Source organism: Sceloporus undulatus, chromosome 6 (assembly GCF_019175285.1).
Source record: "Sceloporus undulatus isolate JIND9_A2432 ecotype Alabama chromosome 6, SceUnd_v1.1, whole genome shotgun sequence".
In the NCBI taxonomy this organism is placed as follows: domain Eukaryota; kingdom Metazoa; phylum Chordata; class Lepidosauria; order Squamata; family Phrynosomatidae; genus Sceloporus; species Sceloporus undulatus.
In genome coordinates, this window is record NC_056527.1 from 24,487,357 (window position 1) to 24,509,478 (window position 22,122).

General features: G+C 40.5%; 1 protein-coding gene across 2 annotated transcripts in view; it reads right to left on the reverse strand.

The window, feature by feature from the left end:
- SPAG6 (sperm associated antigen 6) overlaps positions 1-20,279 on the reverse strand; it is a 59,863-nt gene extending 39,584 nt beyond the window's left edge. For both annotated transcript variants that reach the window (XM_042477019.1, XM_042477018.1), the window contains exons 1-3: positions 20,123-20,279; positions 18,392-18,487; positions 2,518-2,684 (exon numbers count right to left, since the gene is read on the reverse strand). In XM_042477019.1, coding sequence (XP_042332953.1) covers positions 2,518-2,684; positions 18,392-18,487; positions 20,123-20,147 — 288 coding nt within the window. In that variant the 5' untranslated portion in view covers positions 20,148-20,279. The remainder of the gene's footprint in view (positions 1-2,517; positions 2,685-18,391; positions 18,488-20,122) is intronic.
- Between the last annotated feature and the right edge of the window lie 1,843 nt (positions 20,280-22,122).

Genomic DNA, 22,122 nt, shown 5'->3' on the forward strand with positions numbered 1-22,122 from the left:
ATGGTCCCTTATATCAAATGGAAAATCAAGATTTGCTATTTGGAATCTATAGTTATTCTGGAATATTTTCAAACCGTGGATGCTTGAATCTGTGGATAAAAAAATCTGTGGATAAGGAGGGCTGACTGTACAAAAAAACATTACTCAGGATTATGTATGTTGTGATATGGGAGGAGGTCAATGGGGTGAGAGTGTGGCACTATAAGTTCCTGCACGAAGTGATGCCAACTCTAGTGACAGCACTGGAATCGTGAATTTGACAGACTCACTGAATGTGAAAGTGAAACCAGGAAATGACTATTCTTCCATATTTGAATAAAACCAAGTGTATGTGTATAATACGGAGGATATGGTGTAACTGTGTCGAAAAAAACCCAGTTCCATTCCTTAAGTTATCTTTTTGGCTGCTAAGCATACATATAAAAAAGATTATTTAATGCTTACACTGGATAGAGATAATATTTAAATCAGAACCTAGTTTTAAATAACTTCCAAAGTGTGGCTAGGCCCTGATCTTAAAACAGATTTTTTAAAGTAGTTGCTATTCATCAGATATCAATATGGCTGTAAATATGGATTCATGCTCAAAGAAAAACAATTTCATAGCTCTAGTGCTATTATTAGCAAGTACTTGTATGTGCATCAGAGCATGCATATTATTATTTTCAAATAATTATGTTTAAAGGAGGAGGCCAGATTTCAAATTTTTAATATCAGTGGTAAAATCTACTGGGAGGTTCTCTATGCATTCATTTCACTGGTGCTTGCACAGCTACATTCCCAAAGGATTATATCCACTGTGATAATTCAAAATGTATTATGTCAAAAATAATACATATTACAAACCCAGGGGCTGATGTCATTGAGCCAACATGCTTCAGACACTCAGAACTACCTCTGAGGTGAATTTTAGCACTGGAGAAAAAATAATAATCTTACCCAGTTTCTCACTACTGCTGAGTCCTTAATAATGGTTGATAAATTTTATACCCAGCCATAAAGAAATGCCTGGTTAATACCAAAACAAGAATAAGTGGGCCTGTTCCAAAATCTGTGCATCCTTTCTTTAAATTTACCATAGAGCTATTTTTCAATCTAACTATCTATCCAAGAGTAGCAAGCACAAAATAAGATTCACAATAAGTTATAGGAGACATGCTGGATTCCAAGGAAACATCTTCTTTGAATTGCAAATGGACAATAAATTTCCTTGCCTTTGAAAATCTACCAGTGACTGCAGGGCCAAAGAGGGAGGTGCCAGCCTGCACATAGCCCTTCCTACCATCTGAACTAAGACCAGAAACAGAAAATACAGGGCTATGACTAACATCTTCAATTTTTTTCTCCTGTTTGCCTGATGAAGAAGCCAGCGTGACTTCGAAAGCTTGCAACATATAATTGTGCATTTTGGTTGACCCCATAAAGGTATCATTGTTTGGATGTTATTGGAATAAGTTAGAGAGTTTGAGTACATCAGAGCAAAAATGAGCATTCTTAAACAAGGAAAAGCTTTAGACACATAAGGAAAACAGAAAAGCAGAACTCAAATGTAGGGAAAATGCTGCTAGGAATGGAAAATGAGATGCTTAAATAAGGGATACTTCATTCAAAAGTATTATGTATTCCAAAAGAGATTATTATTCCATTGCCAGAAAAGTATAATTACTGCAAAAGCAAAACAAGACTCTTCCCCTAATAGCTGGCAAGATGTATTCCACAAAAGTATCCTTGATGAAAGGAGAAGAAGAGGGTAATGAGGAGTGTATCACTATTGCCCTTAAACAGTTTTAAATAACTGAATAGGATCTAGAAACTTGACAACCCAAATGGGGAGAGGGGCCCTGAACTCAGTGGTAAAACATAACCAGTTCCTAACTTCTTTCAGCAAGTCTTTTCAAGAAAAAGCCAGAAGTTTTTTCTAACTGAAGTAAGTGTAGTACCAGCTTGCTCAATGCTGTATTGTATATTCTATTAAACCATTAATCTGGCAGATTTTATAACATGATCTATCCATAATAAAATATAAAAGCATTTTATATATTTGGTCATATAAGCACTAATACACCTGATACTACAAGACTACAGTCTTACAGACTCTTGCACTTTGTGATGAGATCCACACTATGACTGAAGTTTCGTTTATGTGCATTTTATAGACAGATGTTAATGCTTCTTCTGGTTAATTAGCACCATAGTATTTCTGATTATTTCATTTATAAAGTACCCTTCTCCATCCCATCATTTCATTAAACAGATCAGGAAATAAAATTAACAGTAATATACTACAGCTAATGAAGTAAGAAAAAACCATTTTTGAAAAAGAGTCATTAAATCACAATTACAGATACCTTCTTTCAAGGGAGACCTTCTATCAAGAAGGATCAATGCATTTACCATGTGTCATGCAGCAAAGACAATGCATGAATCTACAGAGTCTTATTATCTAATTAAGACAGAAAAATTTAAATCCATTTGGCAACAAGAAAAGACTTGTTTAAGAAAATAATAGTTCCTTACATTCTGCTCAGCCAATGAATATACAAGCTGTGGAAGAATATCTCCCTTAACTACAGCTTCTGCCAGGTCATCGTTATAATTGGCAAGTCTCCCAAGGGCCAAGGCAGCTGTCTGTTGAATATTTGGAACCACATCCAATAGGAGCGGCCTCAGCAGAGCCATTACACCTAAATTATGAGAAAGGACAATTAGGTAATTAGAGAAGCAATGCAAGTGCTACTTTAGGAGAGAAAAATAAGCAACTTTAAATGCTAAGCTTTAAAGAAAACCTGCAAGTAAAAACCTAAGCTATGTGTGATCCACACCAGCCTCGGCGAAAAAATACTGCTGGGGGAATTTAACCAAAGAGGCTGAAACATAAAACATCTCGATATTTTTGTAATCCCAAATGTAAGTATGAAGATGCAGGGAGCAGCCTGGAAGGAAATGATCTCCACCTGCTTTTTCTAATGTCTGGTGTCAAATAATTTGGTTGCTGTCACATTTGTACCTGTAGATACTTCCCTTGAATGAACCTTCAGCAAAGTCTTTGAAATGCTTGACTTTATAGCCCTCATGGTTGTGAAAAGGTCTGTGAGTTGTGGTATCAACCCACCCTCATAAGCAGAGGGAGGAGCTGAGTAGGATTTTCTGTGGTAACAGATATACTTTCTGATTTTTTTTATCCCCTCTTCATTTTTACAAATAATGTATGAAGGTAAGCAGCATAATAATCAGCCATAAATTTGGGCACAGTTTTAGATTATTAAAAAAACAGTGATTTCTTAAATTACTTAGTGGTATCATGGCAATGCATCTGGCTAAGTGTAGGGAATCCTCTGGTGAAATATAATCATACTCATAGAATTGTAAACTTATCATGAGTCTATGATTCTATATCATTAGAGTCTGAAGGGACTACAAGGGCCAGCTAGTCCAAGTCCTTGCCTTGCAGGAATGCCCAACTAAAGTACTCCTGAAAGTTGCCCATCCAATTTCTGTTTAAAGGCCTCCAAAGACAGAGCATTGACTACCCTTAGAAGCAATCTATTCCATTGTCAAACAGCTCTTTCAATAAAAACCGGTTCTTCCTAATATTTAGGTGGAACTTCTTTTCTAGCAATTTGAATCAATTAATTTGTGTTTTAGTCTCTTAAGCAGCAGAAAACAAGTTTGCTTCATTTTGAACATTATCTCCCTTCAAACAATGTATTTGGGGTAGCAGTGTTGTCCATATAGCAAAGTACAATAACATCCAAAATCCACAGAACAGTGATCCCTTTATTGGCCCAACAAAAATGCACAATATACATGTTATAAACTTTTGAAGCTCCACTGGACTTTTGCTCCATGCAAAATCATAGAGGCGTCTTGAGAAATTCAGTGTTCTCTCCCTAACAAAGGGACTTGTAGCCTCACAAAGGATTCCAGACAAACTGGATCTCAAAGGCAGTACCTTTTTGTCTTACTAATGGAAATTAAAATTTATTTCCTGGACTTAAAGAATTTCCTAGTATAAAAACAGCCAGGAGGAGGAGGGGCTTGCCTGCATGAATACTCTTCCATGCCATCTGTACTGAGGACAACAACCACAACATCTTGACAAAATGCAGGCCTATGACTAACAGTAGCTTTTTTCCTGTGTGATTTTAACACCTTTACATGATGAAGAAGCCAGTGAAAGCTTGCAACATGTATATCATTCATTTTGGTTGTCCCAATAAAGGGATCAGTTTTATGGATTTGGGATGTTATTGTACATTACATTCCTTCTTTTTCAGGTAGCAATTACACATATAATTCTGGTAACATAACATCATACATTTATGCCATTTCACGGGGGTGGGAGGAATCACTAACCAATATAGTGCATGTGTACGTGCCTTCAATTTGCTTGTCAACTTATAGCGACCCCATGAATTTCATAGGTTTTCCTTAGGCAAAGAATATCAGAGGTAGTTTTTCCATTTCCATTCTCTGAAATGTAACCTACAGCAACTGGTATTCCTTGCTGTTCTCCTATCCAAGTACAGTACTAACAAGGGCTATCTCTGCTTAGCTTTCAAGATCCGGTGACTTTATGGTATTTAAGCCCTTAACCAACCTAGTAACCTATCCTATTTCTAAAAAAGCTTTTATTGGATATTTTTACTCTAAGTGCAATTTACTTAAGGAGGGAGCAAACTCTTTTATTTTACTGTTCCTAAACAGCTTATTCATACTAGCATATTCCTGTGATTTTCCATCCTGAGAACCTGAGATCATACATAAGATGGTTCCTTCCTTAAAATGGCTGAAGCCTGGTTCCGATTCCTGCGAGCTGGTTTATTATGGCTAATGCCACTACGGGATAAAATATGGAAAAGAGGAACATATATGAAGATGTACTACATTTAAATACTTTATATAGGTCATAGGAATCTGATTTTCTTGCCACAAAACTTTGAGTACTTTGGCAAACAAATTCCTTTTTTAAAAAAAACACAGAATACACATAACTCTGAACAAACCAACACAAGCTATGCCAAGTTCTTCAAAGCCGGCAAACTTCTAGCCACATCGTAGCCAATAAAAACACTTTTCCAGCACAAACACACATGACATTTTGCTTGCAGTTCTTTAATGGCCAGCTATTCATTTTGAGAAAAAGATGGGCCAGATCTAATTTGTTCCTGCAAATTACATTCTGGGGCCTAAGAAGTTCCTCATGCTTTAATCTCAACGATTAAAAGAGGGAATGAGATCTAATTTATACATGCAACTTGCCAAATGTTCTATTTTTACTTTAATTTCCACCTCAAAAAGAGGCAAAGCTTGGCTTGCTGGTTGGCTTGGGGATTCTGGTAGTTGCAATACCTTTTCCAAACTCTGAGAAAATCAGTATAGAACTCAAGAATATAGTATAAGTTTGCTAACCAAATGCATAGGTGTTCAAAATACAATACAAGTGCTATGGGCAACATGGATTGTGGGACACTTGGACAAGACCAGAGACATCTGTGAGCAGGGCAATGGCAGGCTGTCAAGTTAGCACTGCTGCCTACACTAAAGTTTTTGTGCTGCACTACTACCTACACTCCTCACCCTTGACAAAGGAGAAGCAAGAAACACACAGCATATCACAGGCATAGAATCACAGATTTCAGAGAGACTACAAGGGCCATCCAGTCCATTACCCTACCATGCAGGTAGCAAAAGTATACCAAGACACTAGTGTTGAACCAATTTTGATGTCTCTTCATTGTATGTGCAGTTTTTTAAAAAAAATATATATAAAGAGCATCAACTCAGGTGATAGTTATAATTATCAGGTTCACGGCAGGGACAGAGGAGAAACTTGATTTCTTTCTCCCCTGCTGTTGTCCAGAAGAAAATCCCTCCTCTGAAACTGATTTCCTCTGGAGGAAGATCCCCCATTTAATGCAATTGGGGACTTCCCTCTAAAGCAAGTACAGTGGCCCTTTGGTATCCACTGGGGTTTGGTTCCAGGACCCTCGTAGATGCCAAAATCCATGAGGTCCCATTAACTGCAATGGCATAATAAAATGGTGTCCCTTATATAAAATAGAAAAATCAAGGTTTGATTTTTGGAATATATATATTTTCTCAATATTTTCAAGTGATAGGTGGTTGAACCCCTGGATAAAGATCCATGGATATGGTGGCCTGGCTGTATCAGCTTCTAAGAAAGACTGTTCCAATGGGACAAAGGGGGTGGGGAGATTTAAAAAAACTCACTCCATTCCTGTCCTAAACCACCTCATTATCAGCACATACATGCATATACAGCTGATGCTACATGGGTTTTTAAAAATCTGCACTTTAAATGGAAAAAGTCATATAGTGCTTTATCTGTTTTGGATGTTTAAACTTTATGATTGAAATGGCACGTACATACAAGGAGACTGGCAATTTCTAAACAAAAGTAGCTGTGTTAACATGGCATTCATTAGAGGTTTTTACTGCATGCAGTATCTTGGATTCAAAAAATTGACCAAGTTATGCTTAAATGCTGGTGGGGTAGGCCAGGTAAATGGCTGAATGACAGCTGCATTAAAAAAATGACCAGAAAAAAATCTACACAGCACCAAATGGAAATCTGTTTCCAGTGAATATACTACAACTATGGTCTGTGTCAGCTCCCTGCCTACAGGCAGATTGTTGATATACAGCTGCTGCCCCATGCAAGATTCAATACTCTGGCCCATGGCTGCAAATTTCAATTTACAGGTGTTTGCAGCAGACTCTTAACAAAGCTTAATCCTGCTTGTGACTCCTGCATACAACCAGCTAGCTGTCAAGTAGGGATTTCAATCATCAGTTTGAGTAGGGAGATTTCCCACCTCTGAGAGACAGCCTTTAGAGCATCTGTTATTGACTGACAGCTTCTATTGTCAATCAGCATATGGCACATCCTTCCTGAAGTCACAATCTTTGACTGACAACTATAAGAATTAAAAGGTACAGAGTTACGGGGAAGTAAACTAAAATTATAAGTGGAAGGTGGAATTAGATAAATTCTGAATTTAAGATACTGCATCACCTTTGAGCAGTGTGTTCTGTGAGGCTAATTGGTTAACTCTCCCTTCATGTGTAGGAAAGATTACCACCATGGAAGTTCCCATGACAGTACTAGAAGTATGGAGACTATGTGGCCTTCCAGAGGTTGTTGGAATGCTACTCCCATTATCCCTCACCATTGGTTCTGCTGGCCGGGGCAGATGGAAGTTGCAGTCCAACTGGAGTTGGGCAATAAGAAGTTACAAGCAGTACTGTATTGCCAATTTCCGGGTCATTCTCTGGAAACCGGGGAATTTAATTAATTTCTTTCTGGGAATTTTGACTGAATAATAATAATAAATATTGGGGAATTCCAGGGGTTTTGGATTTTGGTAAAACATTCCAGGGAATATCTTCAAGGCTTGTAACACTGGTTACAAGTAACATATCTGTAAAGAGTTATAATGAATGAAATTGCCTATAACAAGTTAACCTTTGGAGAGAACCAAGTCACATTCCAAAAGTAATGTAATAAATGGGAACAAAGGCGCGTTACAGACCGCCTAAAAGCGGCGGTCTGCCGACACTGCTGGTTGCTCCGCGAGGGAGCCGCAGCAGCCAAACCGCGCGGCTCCCACGCGGAGCAAAAAATGGCACTTCTTCCTGCGGCGCGGTTATGACACCGCGAGGCGTCAATGGCGCACTCGTGCCGTCATAAGCGGCGCGCGACGTGTGGATGCTATGCATCCGACACGTAATAATGGCGGTGCCTGTGTGTATAGGGCGCCGCCATTATTACGCCCCTGTCACGTGCTAGGAGTGAGGCCGGTGTGGACGCTAGGCCTCAAGAGCCCATCTGTAACGGGCCAAAGTTACTTTACTGGTGCAACAAGTAATATTTCCCAGCTACCTTTTAAGGCAGGGGTAGGCAACCTTTTTGAGTCGGGGGCCAGGTTGCTGTCCCTCAGACAACTGGGGGGCCGAAGCTGGGGGTGGAGCTTCCACCCTCCAGGGGTGGAGCCATATGCTGGGGGTGGAGCTTCCACCTTCTGGGGGTGGAGCCACATGCCAGGGTGGAGCTTCCACCCTCCAGGGGCGGAGCCACACATTGGGGGTGGAGCTTCCACTGAAGCATCATCATCATCATCACCACCACCACTATCATTGTTACAGCAGACCTTTGTTACAGCACTTTGGAAAGTCACACTGTCTCACCATCATAAATAATAAAAATAATGAAATGAAATAAAAAGCAATAATAAAAATAATGAAATAAAACAAAAATAAGTGTTATATATTTTTAAAAAATAATGGAAAAAACCCAAGGCAGACCTGAAATGACTCACCTTTCTACCTCCTCCCCCTCTTTCTCATTGAGAGGGGATTTTGCAGAAAGAACACCCAGGGCAAGTAGTAGTAGTAATAATAATAACACTAATAAAGGTGCAAGCAAGGAAATTATTAAAATGCAATTGAAAATAAACTACAGCAAGCATGCACACAGTTTCAACCCAGAAAAGCCACAAGGTGCTCAGAAGGGATTTTGCAGAAAGAACACCCAGCTAACCCCCTCCCCCAATGAACTAACCTCTGGCCTTGCTTGGCTGCAGCTACTGCTCTGGCTCCCTCACTCTGTACTCCTTCCTTCTTTCTCCTCCTCCTTTCCCTGCTCTTAGGGAGGAGGAGGAGGAGGGCGGAGGCGAGGTGGAGCCTGCTGCAGGCCTACTGCAGCCCCTGGAGCCCTGTTGGAGTGCTACAGGGGCTGCAACAGGCCTCCTACATGGGCGCCGCCATTTTGTTTTTCAAAATGGCGGCCGAAATCTCGCGTGACCTTTGCCATCCTGAGGTCACGCGAGACTTCGGCCGCCATTTTGGAAAACAAAATGGCGGCCGGAGCGGCGAAAAAAAGGAGAAAATCGGCGGCAATCGGCGGCAGGACTGCGCAGGGGCTGGTAAGAAGGCCTTGGCGGGCCGCATCCGGCCCGCGGGCCGCAGGTTGCCGACCCCTGTTTTAAGGGAATTTTTAGGCACACTTAGATACATTTTGATTTTTTTTTCAATTTTTTGCCATTCTCTTCCCAATCCTAGCTAATTTTTTTTAACAAGTAAGCCTATGCAATATAGCTAAATATAGAGATGAGTAAAAATGTTTCAAAATACTTTAATAAATAACAGGTTCTGAAAAATTTCTCTGTAAATGGAGAACAATATCCCATGTGAACATTGTGTCCTATCATTGATAAAGTTGCACTTACAGTATTGAAAATGTTCGTTGTATTTATATTATTAAAATGTTATAGTTGGCCATAATCACACTGCTGTATTGTTTATTCATTATGATAATTTGTTATTAAAGTATTTAAAGTTCTAATATAATGTTACCTTATTGCTATTCAATATTATAGTGATTAATCTCAGGGTATTACTGTATTTGTTTGTGTTCTATTAAAGGCAGAAAGCCTCTGATGGGAGGGTAGCTGATAACTGTAATTCTTAACCAGAAGGAAATCATGGAATGCTCTCTAATTATAAATTAAAGACAATACTTCATCCATTTATTTCAATACACTCATTTGCAGATAGCAACGGTGCAAAGGGGATTCCAAGTGTTACAGTAATTCTCAGCACAATATGTATGCCATCTACAACAGAGATCATCCGGAGACATGGGGCGCGGGGTTATCAGTACGCTGATGACACCCAAATAGTCTTCTCTATGTCTCCGACTGATGCAGTGACTAGGGATGGCATCTCTCCTCTCATGGCCTGCCTGGAGTCGGTAATGGGCTGGATGAGGGAAAACCGACTCAGTCTGAATCCAGAGAAAACAGAGGTGCTCGTGATAGGTTCCCCCGGCCCGGGGATGGTGGTGGTTCCATCTGTCCTGAACGGGATCACGCTTCCCGTGAAGGACTCGGTACGCAGTCTGGGGGTGCTCCTTGATTCGTCCCTCCACCTTACATCTCAGGTGGATGCGACGGTCAGGAGCACCTGTTATCAGCTCCAGCTGATTCGCCAGCTACGCCCCTTCCTGGACCGGGGGCACCTTGAAACGGTAGTACACGCTCTGGTAACATCTCGTTTGGACTTCTGCAATGCGCTCTACATGGGGCAGCCCTTGTACCATACCCGGAAGCTACAACTAGTGCAGAATATGGCAGCCAGGCTGGTTACTGGCATACCCAGAGCCAGCCACATAACACCAGTGCTTAAAGATCTGCACTGGCTGCCTATTCGCTTCCGGGCGCAATACAAGGTGCTGGTTATTACCTATAAAGCCCTAAATGGCTTGGGCCCAGGATACCTTGAGGACCGCCTCTCCCCATACAATCCGCCCCGCACTCTCAGAACATCTGGGCAGCAGTTATTGAGGGTTCCAGGGGCCAGGTTAGCCTCCACGTCTAGGAGAGCTTTCACCATCTCGGCCCCGACCCTCTGGAATTCTCTGCCCATTGAGCTCCGCTCGGCCACCTCCCTGGCCCAGTTTAAAAAGGGGCTTAAGACTTTTCTGTTCAAATCAGCATTCCCTGACACAGGCCCCAATTAGTTCTCCCCCTCCCCCCCCCCCATGTCAGCAGTGGCAAGCTGGCTAGATTGTTTTAATGTAGATTGTTTTAATGTAGTTGTAAATTTTAATGTAATTGTAATGATTGCTTTTCTGTTGATGTTTTATAATGTTGTACACCGCCCTGATTACAGTATATAGAAGGGCGGTATAGAAATAAAATTTTTATTATTTATTATTATTATTTAACAGCACACTGTTCATATCCCTTCACTTATCTTTGTGGGTCCTTGTTATTCATGGGGGTTTGGTTCTAGGACTCCCCCCCCCCCATGGATACCAAAATGTGCGGATGCTCAAGTCTCATTATATACAATAGCATAGTAAAATGGTGTCCCTTATATAAAATAGTTAGAATCAATGTTTGCTATTTGTAATATTACAAATAGCAATATTTTCAAGCCATGGATGCTTGAATCCATGGATAAGGAGGTACGGCTGTATCTGGATTTACACGTGAGCATCCAGTCATTGGATCTGGTGAATGCATTCGGATCACTGTTTGTTCCTTTTTTGCCACAATCCTTATGACATAAAGGAAATTTTCCTCAAATTTGTTGGTTCTCCTTTGGATTAATCAGGATTCTGGAACAATAGAGGTTTATTTTCTCTACAGTGTCATCTGTTTGCCAGAGGTAGTATCTGAAAAAACAAGTGGTTGCATTTGCAGTAATTTCCCCCACATTTCCTTATATATTAGACAAAGGCAGATGGTGACTAAACAATATGACCTGATGATCAAAATACAGACCTCCTTTGCTCAAGACAAGAAGAAAAGAACCATGGGCAAGTATATGGAGATAGCCGTGGCCCTGGTCTCACAAAATGCAATGTTGCTGATTTGCATAAAATTGCCTATGCTAATTCATTCAATACTGGAAACTATTAGTATCATTTGAATATAATACATCTCACCCTAGTGGGTAAGAATGCAATCCAGTAACCCATGTACCTGCTCAATTTGTTTTCCACATGCTAAAAAACTATTCCTGTATCTCTTTCTCCTTTTTAAAAAATAGCTGAATTGTTTTACTTCTTATGATATCTTTTTAAAGTTGCTTCACATAATTGCCTTTCTTTCTGCTGCTTTGATACTTATCTTCTGCAGTTAATACCAGTATATTGTTTTTACTGCGCCTTCTGATTCTAATCTGTAAAGTTCTTCTGTTTTTGTAGCATTGTTCTCTCATATGTGCCATCCTGTGAACTTCAGGCATAGGGCAATCCATTATATAAATAAATACATAAACCATACCTTAGAATGAAGGTCTTCAGCTAACAAACATAAAAGCAGGCAGGAGATAATAGAACGTATAACTGTGAGAAAGATGGACATTTCCCATGCCACCATGCCCATCAGCTGCCATGTCAGGGTTTGAGGTTGTTGGTTTTGTTTTTTGTTTTGTTTTGTTTTGATTTTGGGTTTTTGTTTTTTTGTTTGTTTGTTTGTTTGTCTTTGGGGCAATCTCAAGAGAATAAAATACCATATCACTTGTGGCACACTAGAGACTGAAGGTTCTGAAATCCCCCTGCAATTGAATGAGGGCAGAAAGGGGACTGCGAGCTCTAAGAGACATTAAATGCCAGCAAATAGACCACCTGAAACATGCGAGTAATTGATGCCTGCAAGAGATACAGTACACTGTACTGTACTTAACTCTCCCCCAACAGCATTTTTCACAAGGCCTGGCCACCAGCTGCCTATAATGATGCATATTCTTACCAAACTCCCAGGGCTCAAATTGCCAAAAGAACAGACATTCTTAAAAGGCAATCCCTAAAAATATTAAACAGAAGAACAGACTTGGTCCATAAATAACAGCTGAACAGAAATAAAAATTTGATGGGCAAATAGGGTACCAATATCCCAAGAATAATTTCATCTGTTGAAGTGCTTTCTCCCTCACTTCTCCACTGCACCCCTGGCCCACTAAACTCCATATGTCTGGTCGTGAAGTATGAATTCAGAGCAATCTTTTGTTAGACAGAGGACTATTACTCCCAGGAACAGACCAAGAAAGAATAAATGGGAGGACATCATGACCAAACTGAAGTCACTACTCTCCCACAAAAGGCATGTAATGCTTCCCACAGTTCTGCAAATAGAAGTTGTTGCCTTAACCAGTTTGTCTGACATTGAAGAGTTCAACAAGAGTCATTTATTTTTGTGCATTACTGGGATGGAAGATTCTTTCTCTCTCTTTTATTCATTTATATCTTGTAACATATCCAGTCGTAACTACCAGATAAAGTATATTGCTGCTGTTATTGTGTGCCTCCAAGTCATTTTCAACTTATGACAACTCTAAGGCAACGCTATCATAGGGTTGTCTTGGCAAGATTGCCATTGCCTTTCCCTGAGGCTGAGAAAGCATGACTTGCCCAATGTCACCCAGTGGTTTTTCATGGCTGACTGTAGACTCGAATCCTGATCTCCAAAGTTCTCACCCAGTATTCAAACCAGTATGCCACACTGACTCTTGCTGGATGAATACCCGGATGCAAAACAAAGACACTGGAGCCCTGTCTGTTACATGCTTTGGCAGCCCTATGGCCAAAACTGATTTCCAATATGTTTTTCTCCGTAGATCAAAGCTTAAAAAAGCTACTCCCAGAATCCACTAGTGATCACGTCCACTTTTCTTCTCAAGCAGCCCACCAGACAGATAAAGAGAGCAGCCCTTTCAGTCTTTACTCATCTTTTTCCTGCTGTAGCATGGAAACCAAATGCTCCTGGAGAGGTCTGACCTCCTAGTTAATGTAAAATTGTAGAGGTCTTCCAGTAGGCAGCAAGAGGAGGCAACTTGGGCCATTCTATTTTTAAACTCAGCAATGCTTTTAGCACCATATATCTGTTATCGCAACTGCCAACTGTGCCTGAAGAGGGAGAGTGAATCCACAGCAGGATCTAAGATTAGCATACTAAGAAAAGTTGTGGAGAACATCTCTGCTTATTCGGTGCAACTCAAAATACAGTTGCTCCGAATAGTATAAATAAGCTGAAATCTCCCCTGAAGCTCACCATCAGCATTAAGGATGGAGTCATGTCCCAGCGTCAGATCACAAAGATCAGAAGTATTTATCTGCTGGGATCCTTACTGCTGATCATCAGCATATGATTATCTTCATTTCCAGAGATCAGAGGTGATTCTTATGAAACCAAACTGACTCCAGACGAGAGGGAGACAGCAGCAGACTTGCAGAAAACACCAAGCTTTGTAGAACTCTGCCACTAAACTTTAGGGATGGGAAAACCTAAGGAATAGGGGACCTACACACACACAAGGGGATGGAGGGGAGAGACAGACTAAGGAGGACTGAAAGCTCAATGGCCATGCAAACCAGCTAACTACAGTGGGCCCTTGGTATCCACTGGGATTTTGTTCCAGGAACCCCCTGTGGACACCAAAATCTGTGGATGCTCAAATCACATAAATATAATGGTATAGTGAAATGTTGTCCCTCATATAAAATGACAAACTCAAACTTTGCTTTTTGGAATTCATATATATTCTAAAATATTTTCAAGTCATGGATTATTGAATCCATGGATAAAGAATCTGAGATACGGAGGGCTGCCTGTATTGTGTTCTGAACAACAAAGGGGAAAACACATTTTCAATTCACTGTCTAATTTGCAAGGAGGAAGGAACATTCAGAAGGAAGCAATCTTCCCCCTGAACTGCAATCCCATCAGAAAATCCTCCTTCTAATATGGCAATTAGGCTTCATTTAAAAAAAAAAAGCTATTGATTCTCATGGTAGGCTTTTTTCAAGCCTATGTGTATACAATATGTGATGTGTATGTCTGTGTTTGCAGAATAGATATAAATATGTGCCAGTGTGGTGTAGTGGTTTGAGTGTTGGACTACGACTCTGGAGACCATGGTTCAATTTCCGCTCGACCATGAAACCCACTGGGTGACCCTGGGCAGGTCACACTCTCTCAGCCTCAGGGGGAGGCACTGGCAAACCTCTTATTAAATTCTGCCAAGAAAGCCTTGTGATTGGTTTGCCTTAGTGTCTTCATAAGTCGGAAATGACTCGAAGGTGCACAACACACACATAAATAAGAGCAAATCAAACTGGATGTATGGCTTCGGTGTCAACCACTCCTGGCTTTTGCTCTACACACTGCTAGCCTACAGAGAAGGCAATGTATCCACTTGGTTTATAAAATGACCCTTATAGTAATTTTCCACCAGAATCCATTAAATTTAAGCCAGATCTGTCTCATTTACTTCATGGGATATGCCACCTACGCACAGGAATTTTATTGTTATGGGAGATATAACAAACAACAAACACACACACTGCCATATGCCTTAGCACATCTATATATGTTTTAAAGATTTGCAAAAGACACTGAAATCTACTGCCCTGCTTAATCAATCTATTACAGATACAAATGCATTTAAAAAAAATATCCAACTTCATTGATGGATTCCCTACTACTCTGCAAAATGAATGAACATATGGAAATTAGGACCTTTTTGTCCAAACTTGCCATCTGGGATCAAGCTGCCTTCTGGACTATATGAAACCAATTTTCTATTTTTGGTTTAGTTCTCATATGCCCTTATTTAAAGGGATTGCTCTTGCCTGAAGATATGCCGTCTTCCATAAATCACAAGCTACACAATTTGTGACAGAGACTGGAAACATTATTTCTTAAACTACAGTCCCAGAATCCCTCAATGGACATGCTGGTTAGGCGATTCTCGAGAGCTGTAGTTCTAAATAATAACAAAATCAGACTAATCTACCAGCATGTATTATATAGCCTGCCCAATACTATACACACACTTTTACAAAAACTAGCAAACAGCAAAAGTAGGATTTATTGATCCCCAGTATACCATCATGCAATGCTTATGGGCTGCATTCAACATAATGACTGGTGGGTGTATGCTGGGCCATGAACATCCTTCAATTCAGTTAAAGACATGGTTCAACTAAATGTCCTAAAATTTCAGATGAAAACCATGTTCTGTGACCACTCCCCATGCTTTTGGGGGCCGATGGGGGTAATAGAAAATATCAGGAAGGCAGAGCTGTGTTAGTCCCTGGCTATGAAACATACAACTAAGGCTGCATATGCACTGCAGAAACAATGCAGTTTGACACTATTTTAACTGACATGGCTCGATGCTGTGGAATTCTGGGATTTGTAGTTTTGTGTGCCTTCTCTGTCTGAGAGCTCTGGGGCCACAATAAACTACAAATCCAAGGATTCTGTAGGAGTGGTGGAGTCAAACTGCATTAATTCTCATTTTAAAAAAAAAAGGTATTCCCAATATGTAAGAAAAATGTTACTGTTTCCTGAATCCCAATATTGTTTAAAAAAAAATAGGGGGGGGGCTTAAATCCATTCATGTCTTATTTCTAGACTATTTAATCTTGAGTATCTGAGTATCTTGCATTTATGTCTCTGCTTCTATGACTGAACAGTCCAAGAACCTCCTGGACAGGCTTGAATTTAATTGTGCTTTATTAAATTCTCCAACGATAGCACAATAATGGGTTTCTTCTTAGAGAGCAAAGAAAGAAAGAAAAGAGAGAAAGAAGAACAGAAAAAAGAAGAGGATAATGATGATTAACAAGCTAAATGTGAACAATTGCAGCAGGTCTAGGAACCAATTTTAGTTTTGTAAAAAAGGAGTATTTTTAATATTAAAGATTAAATAGGCTGTAACCTATTTTTAAAAATGAATTGCCTCTCCTGTATGCAATTCAATTTTTTAGGCCAGAAAAGGGGCAGTCTATGGAGTCCAGAGAGACTGAGGGTTACACAAATAGTCTAGTGGGTCCTATTGCCAGTGGGACAACTTTGCCAAGCCCTTTGCAAGTGGAATTGTTTAAAAACTAATGAATACACCACCGGAAAGATCTCCTCTCCATAATCTTGTCAAAGGAACTGCAGCTCTTGCGAAGCAGTTCCTTAGCTAGGCTAATGTCCTTCCCTTTCCTCAGGCATTTATTGTTTTCAACTGTATTAACCTGTTTATTTTAACTTCTTTTGATATACAGCAGGGTAGAAATATTTTAATTAATAAATAAACACTCAAAGGTAGGCATTTTATTTTTAATGAAATGTGTTTAACTACATAGGCCCCCTTCACATTCCCCCTCCACATCCCTGGATTAGTACAGTCAAGATACAATTTTGCCTAATCATGACCTACAAGGACTGTCACAAAATTAATCGAAAAGGACTTGAGCACTTTTCAGCTTCCCATGTATATATTGCCTGGAGCACGAGTCACGACAATACAGTGGGCCCTTGGTATCTGCTAAGGTTTGGTTCCGGGATCCCCAATGAATACCAAAATCCATGGATGATCAAGTATCTTTATACACAATAGGACAGTAAAATGGTGTCCCTTATATAAAATGGTAAAATCAAGGTTTAGTTTTTGGATTTTTTTTTAGGGGGGGGGAGGTATTTTCAAGCCATGGATGCTTGAATTCATGGATGTAGAATATGTGGACGTGGAGGTCCGACTGTATTTATAAACTCCTGGAAGAGACATTGGCTTGTTACAGACTGCCAAAATAAAGCTGCTTCGGGTCTCTTTGGAGGTATGCTGTTTAAATGATGCATGCATCCTAAAAATCCAGAAGCTGCACCAAAGCTGCACTCCAGTGCTTAGGAATGGAGTGTGGCTTTGGCATGACCTCCGGACTCTTAGGACCCATGCATCATTTAAATAGCATACCTCCAAAGAGACCTGAAGCAGCTTTATTTTGGCAGTCTGTAACAGGCCATTGTAATTGTAGATCCCTGGAATCATACTTTTATAGTTGGTAAAATTGTAAGGCTGCTTTGACAACTGCATAATTTTATTCATATTTACTCAGGAGTAATTCCCACAATGTTCATATTCCCAGTTATAAGCAAGTAGATTAATTGCAGCCTAGCAGAACAATTGTGGGTGTTTACTAGGAAGAATGTCAGATTAACGCAAAATAGAAAAGCTGAAATCAGTGAAACTTATATTTGTAATGAGCAAGTTAAGTCACATTGATTTTAGTAGGTCTGCTCTAAATGTGACGATCTGTATCTAACCCACAATGTTCAATGGTGTTTGTTCCAGAGGAAGTGTATATAGAATTGCATTTAAGATTTGCAAAATTGATGTAGAATTCATCCCCGAAGTGAAGCAGCATTTCTATTATCCTTAATGACCAAGTATTAAATTGCAATTGTGGCTTAATATTATTATAAACGTTTTTTTTAAAAACCTGGCACACAGCTCCATTGTATCACTTTTTTGTTGATGTAGTCTTCTCATGCTATCAAACTTGCTTGTCTTCAGAGGAACATTGATCAGAACAACACCATATACCTGGAAATACCTTTCTCTTTGAAATGTAGGATTGACAGAGAAACAAATATTGTTACTTTGCTATTTTGAGAAAAGTGTCTCAAAAGAAGAAATGTCTTCATAAGCTTCATAGGTTAAATTAAGCTCATCAAGTTTATGTTTATCTCTAATACCAGTATATCTGTCCTTCCAATAGCACTGTCTACTCTAGAAGCAGGAAGGCACTGAGAATTGAGTTGCAGCTTCACCTCCTCTTCTGTCTTTCATTACTTGAAACAGCCTGCAAACAGCCTATAAACAGTCACATATGTTGGGAGTTCCCGTAGTGTAAAGTGTAGATAAATAAAGCAAATATATCAGCTGATTTTAATAGCAGCCATGTGTATTACCTGATAATATTCTTGGGCTACCTTTTGATTATGTAAAAACATAGCGAATTAAAATAGAAAACTGTTCTTTACTCTATAGCAAGATAGATTTACGTTTACCACACATTGTGTACCTGCATTCTGAAGTGTTTCGATATTTTGTGGCCTAGTAGCAAGTTCTGCAACAGTCTGCACAAACTGTGTTCGGGCTCTTTGATACTGCTCAAAGACTGCAAAATAGGAAAGAAGATAAAAATGATTGAGTTTCAATGAGGCTTAACCATCCGAAACCTTCACATAAAGAAATATGCCCAGAGCATTGTGCGGTTCCCCTTTTGCTATGTTCTACACACTTGACAAACTATGACAAATTCTAGAACTGGACTTTTTGCAGCAAAATCTCTCTTGTGACATGTTAAAGAACAAGAAACAAATAATGGGACAAACTAGAGGAGGATGCCAAAAATAATTTGTGCCCAATACTTGGGAGATTGATCCAGATTTGGGTAGAGTGTATCCAGATGTAGCCAAACATTTCTGAACTTTCATTGCTACTACTCTAATTTATTTATTTGTTCATTTACGTATTTAATATCCTGACCTTCTCCCAGCAAGGAATTATTTAAATATGATTGACTGGATCCAAGCCATCATCTCTACACAAGCTTTTGCTGCCTGGGCACCACAACCCTTTGCTGTTTTGAAGAGAAAGGGTGCCATGTAGCTGGGGAAAGTAACTACAAAAACCCTGGCCATGATGGCTGGAAGTTGTAGTCTGGAAAAGTAACTTTCTCAACCTTGTGGTAGAATTCAAAGACATAGCCGCATTAGTCTGGAAAATGTAAGAGGATCTTGTAGAACCTTTGAGACTAAGACTGCACTCATGCTGCGAAATAGTCCAGTCTGACAGCACCTTAACTGCCATGGCTCAGTGCTGTGGTATCCTGGGATTTGTAGTTTGCTGCGACACCAGATCTCTCTGGCAAAATATCTGACAAAACTACAAAACCCAGAACTCCACTACATTGGGCCATGGCAGTTAAAGCGGTCTCAAACTGGATTATTTCTGCAATGTGTTTTGGACCTCAGTCTCAAAGGTACAACTCGGTGATTCCCAAACTGTGGCCTTCCAGGTGTTTTGGACCCAGAATCCCAGACTACTGGCTGAGACAGCTGAGGCTTCAAGGAGCTGAAGTCCAAAACAGCTGGAGGACCAGAATTTGGGGGTCACTGATCCAAAACACACTGCAGAAACAATCCAGTTTGAGACTGCTTTAACTGCCCTGTCTCAATGCCAGGGAATTCTGGAAACTGTACTTCTGTGAGACATTTAGCCTTCTCTGACAGAGAGAGAGCTCTGGTGCCACAACAAACTACAATTCCCAGGACTGAGCCATGGCAGCTAAAGCGGTCTCAAAGTGGATTATTTCTGCAGTGTTCCATAGTGTACAAAATTTTCATACTGGCTTTCTCAGCCTAGGAAAGCCTCATTCACACCAAACTCAGTAATAGGAATACACCAAAATGGGATCTACTAAAACAAATGACAATAGTTGCCCATAGAGAATTATTAGAGAATACTTGCCCACAGAGAATATTCTCCTATTACTCTCTATGGGCAAGTATCCTCTATTACTCACTATGGTAAAGTATTCTCCTATTACTCTCTATGGGCAAGTATTCTATTACTCTTTATGGGCAAGAATTCTCCTATCACTCTCTATGGGCACATATAATACATAAACAACAAACTCCAACTCCCAGAATTCCATAGCCTTGAGCCAGGAAAGAGTTAAAGCGGTGCCAAACCGGGTTATTTCCCCAGTGTGGATGCATTGCAGCCTGAAAGAAAGGAGTCAAAATACCTTGCAGGACCTGCCTCTGACTCATGGCTCTGGAGAGTCACAACGACCCTTTCTGAGAGAGAGAGAGAGAGAGAGAGGCCAAAATCGAGGCGAGGGCTGGGGAGGCGAACTAGGCCCCTTCTTCTCCCTTTCCCTTGGGCTTGTGTCTCCGTCGCCTAGGCAACCGAGCGGAAATGGCCGCCATTAGAGGGCGCGAAGGAGGGAGGAGGCCGCCCCATTGTGACAACATCAGGCCCTGGGCCTCGGAGGGAGCGCCGCTCTTCTCAGCCGCCGTCCGCACTGCAGAAAGACCCCGCTCCCACACCGCTTTAGCCGCCATTAGGGCTTCGTTATGGAATGGAAATCTGGGGGCTGTGAGGCGTTTTTCGCCTTCTCCCTGGTCCAATTTGAGGAGACATTTGAGGTCCAAAACACAATCCAGTTTTTAACAAACATGGCTCAACCCAAAACACACTGCAGAAATGATTTAGTTTGAGATCGCTTTAAATGCCCCAGCTCAAAACTAGGGAGTTCTGGGAATTGTACTTTTGGGGAGACATTGAGCCTTCTCTGTCAGAAAGCTCTGGTGCCACAATGAACTACAGTTCCCAGGATTCCTTAGCACTGAACCACGGAAGTTAAAGTGTTCTCAAATTGGATTGTTTCTACAGTGTGTTTTGGACCATAGATAAAGATTAAGGCTACATCTGCACGGCAGAAATAATCCAGTTTGACACCGCTTTAACTGCCCTGGCTCAATGATAGGGGATTCTGGGAACTGTAGTTTTGTGAGACATTTAGCCTTCTCTGTCAGAGAGAGCTCTGGGGTCACAATAAACTACAGCTCCCAGGATTCCCTAGCACTGAGCCAAGGTCTCAAACTGGATTATTTGTGTGTTTTGGACCATACAATCCAACACTCTGACGACTGCACCTCTGATAAAAGAAAGATCTGGACAAAATACATTTAAGACTTAACCTTGGATTTATTTAAGGGGAGGGGGATTAAAATCCACTGACATAGACTAGCAAGGTCCATTTAAATCCACTTAAATTCGTGTGGTTGCGCAGTCCTACATTAAGAACACTTACGTACCATGAAATAAGGTGCAAAACACACTGCAGAAATAACCCAGTTTGAGACCGCTTTAACTGTAACGGCTCAGGGAATCCTGGGAACTGTAGTTTGTAGTCTGACAGAGAAGGCTCAATGTCTCACAAAACTACAGCTCCCAGGATTGCCTAGCATTGAGCCAGGGCAGTTAAAGCCGTCTCAGAACTAGATTGTTTCTGTTTTGGACCTAAGTGCCTCTAAAACAAAGCAGACTCACATTCAGATATATCCGCACTACAGAAATAATCCGGGTTGACACCACTTTTGCTGCCCTGGCTCAATGCTATGGAATCCTGGGATTTGTAGTCTGTTGTGGCACCAGAGCTCTCCGGCTAAATATCTCACGAAACTGCAAATCCAACAGTTCCGTTGCGTTGATCCTTGGCAGTGAAAGCGGTGCCAAACCTCTTCCTAAAAATCCGGTTTAAAGGAGCCCTGCCTGGAGAGATCCATATGTTCCTGTTGTTAAACCAGGACAAAACCACTTTTGTCGGGTGTCAAAAGGATTTCTGGATTTCTAGAGTTGGCAATGAAGATGGGTCATACAAGGGGGCATTTCATCACCCTATTTGTTTAATTTATACACAGATGATATCATACAGAAACCAGGATTAGACTCAGAGGAAGCAGGTGTGAAAATTGTGGAAAGGAACCTCAACTGTTTAGTATTTGCAGATGGCACCATGTTGTTGTGTGCCTTCAAGTTGCAGGAACAAAGTGGAAATACAGGGTTACAGTTCAAAGTTAAGAAAACAAAAATATTGACCACAGATAATTTCCATTCCTTTAAAACTATAACAGAAACATAGAAATAGTTAATGATTTTATTTACCTTGGCTCAGTCATTATTCAAAATGGGGACTGTAGTCAAGAGATCTGAAGAATACTAGCACTTGCAAGGGCAGCT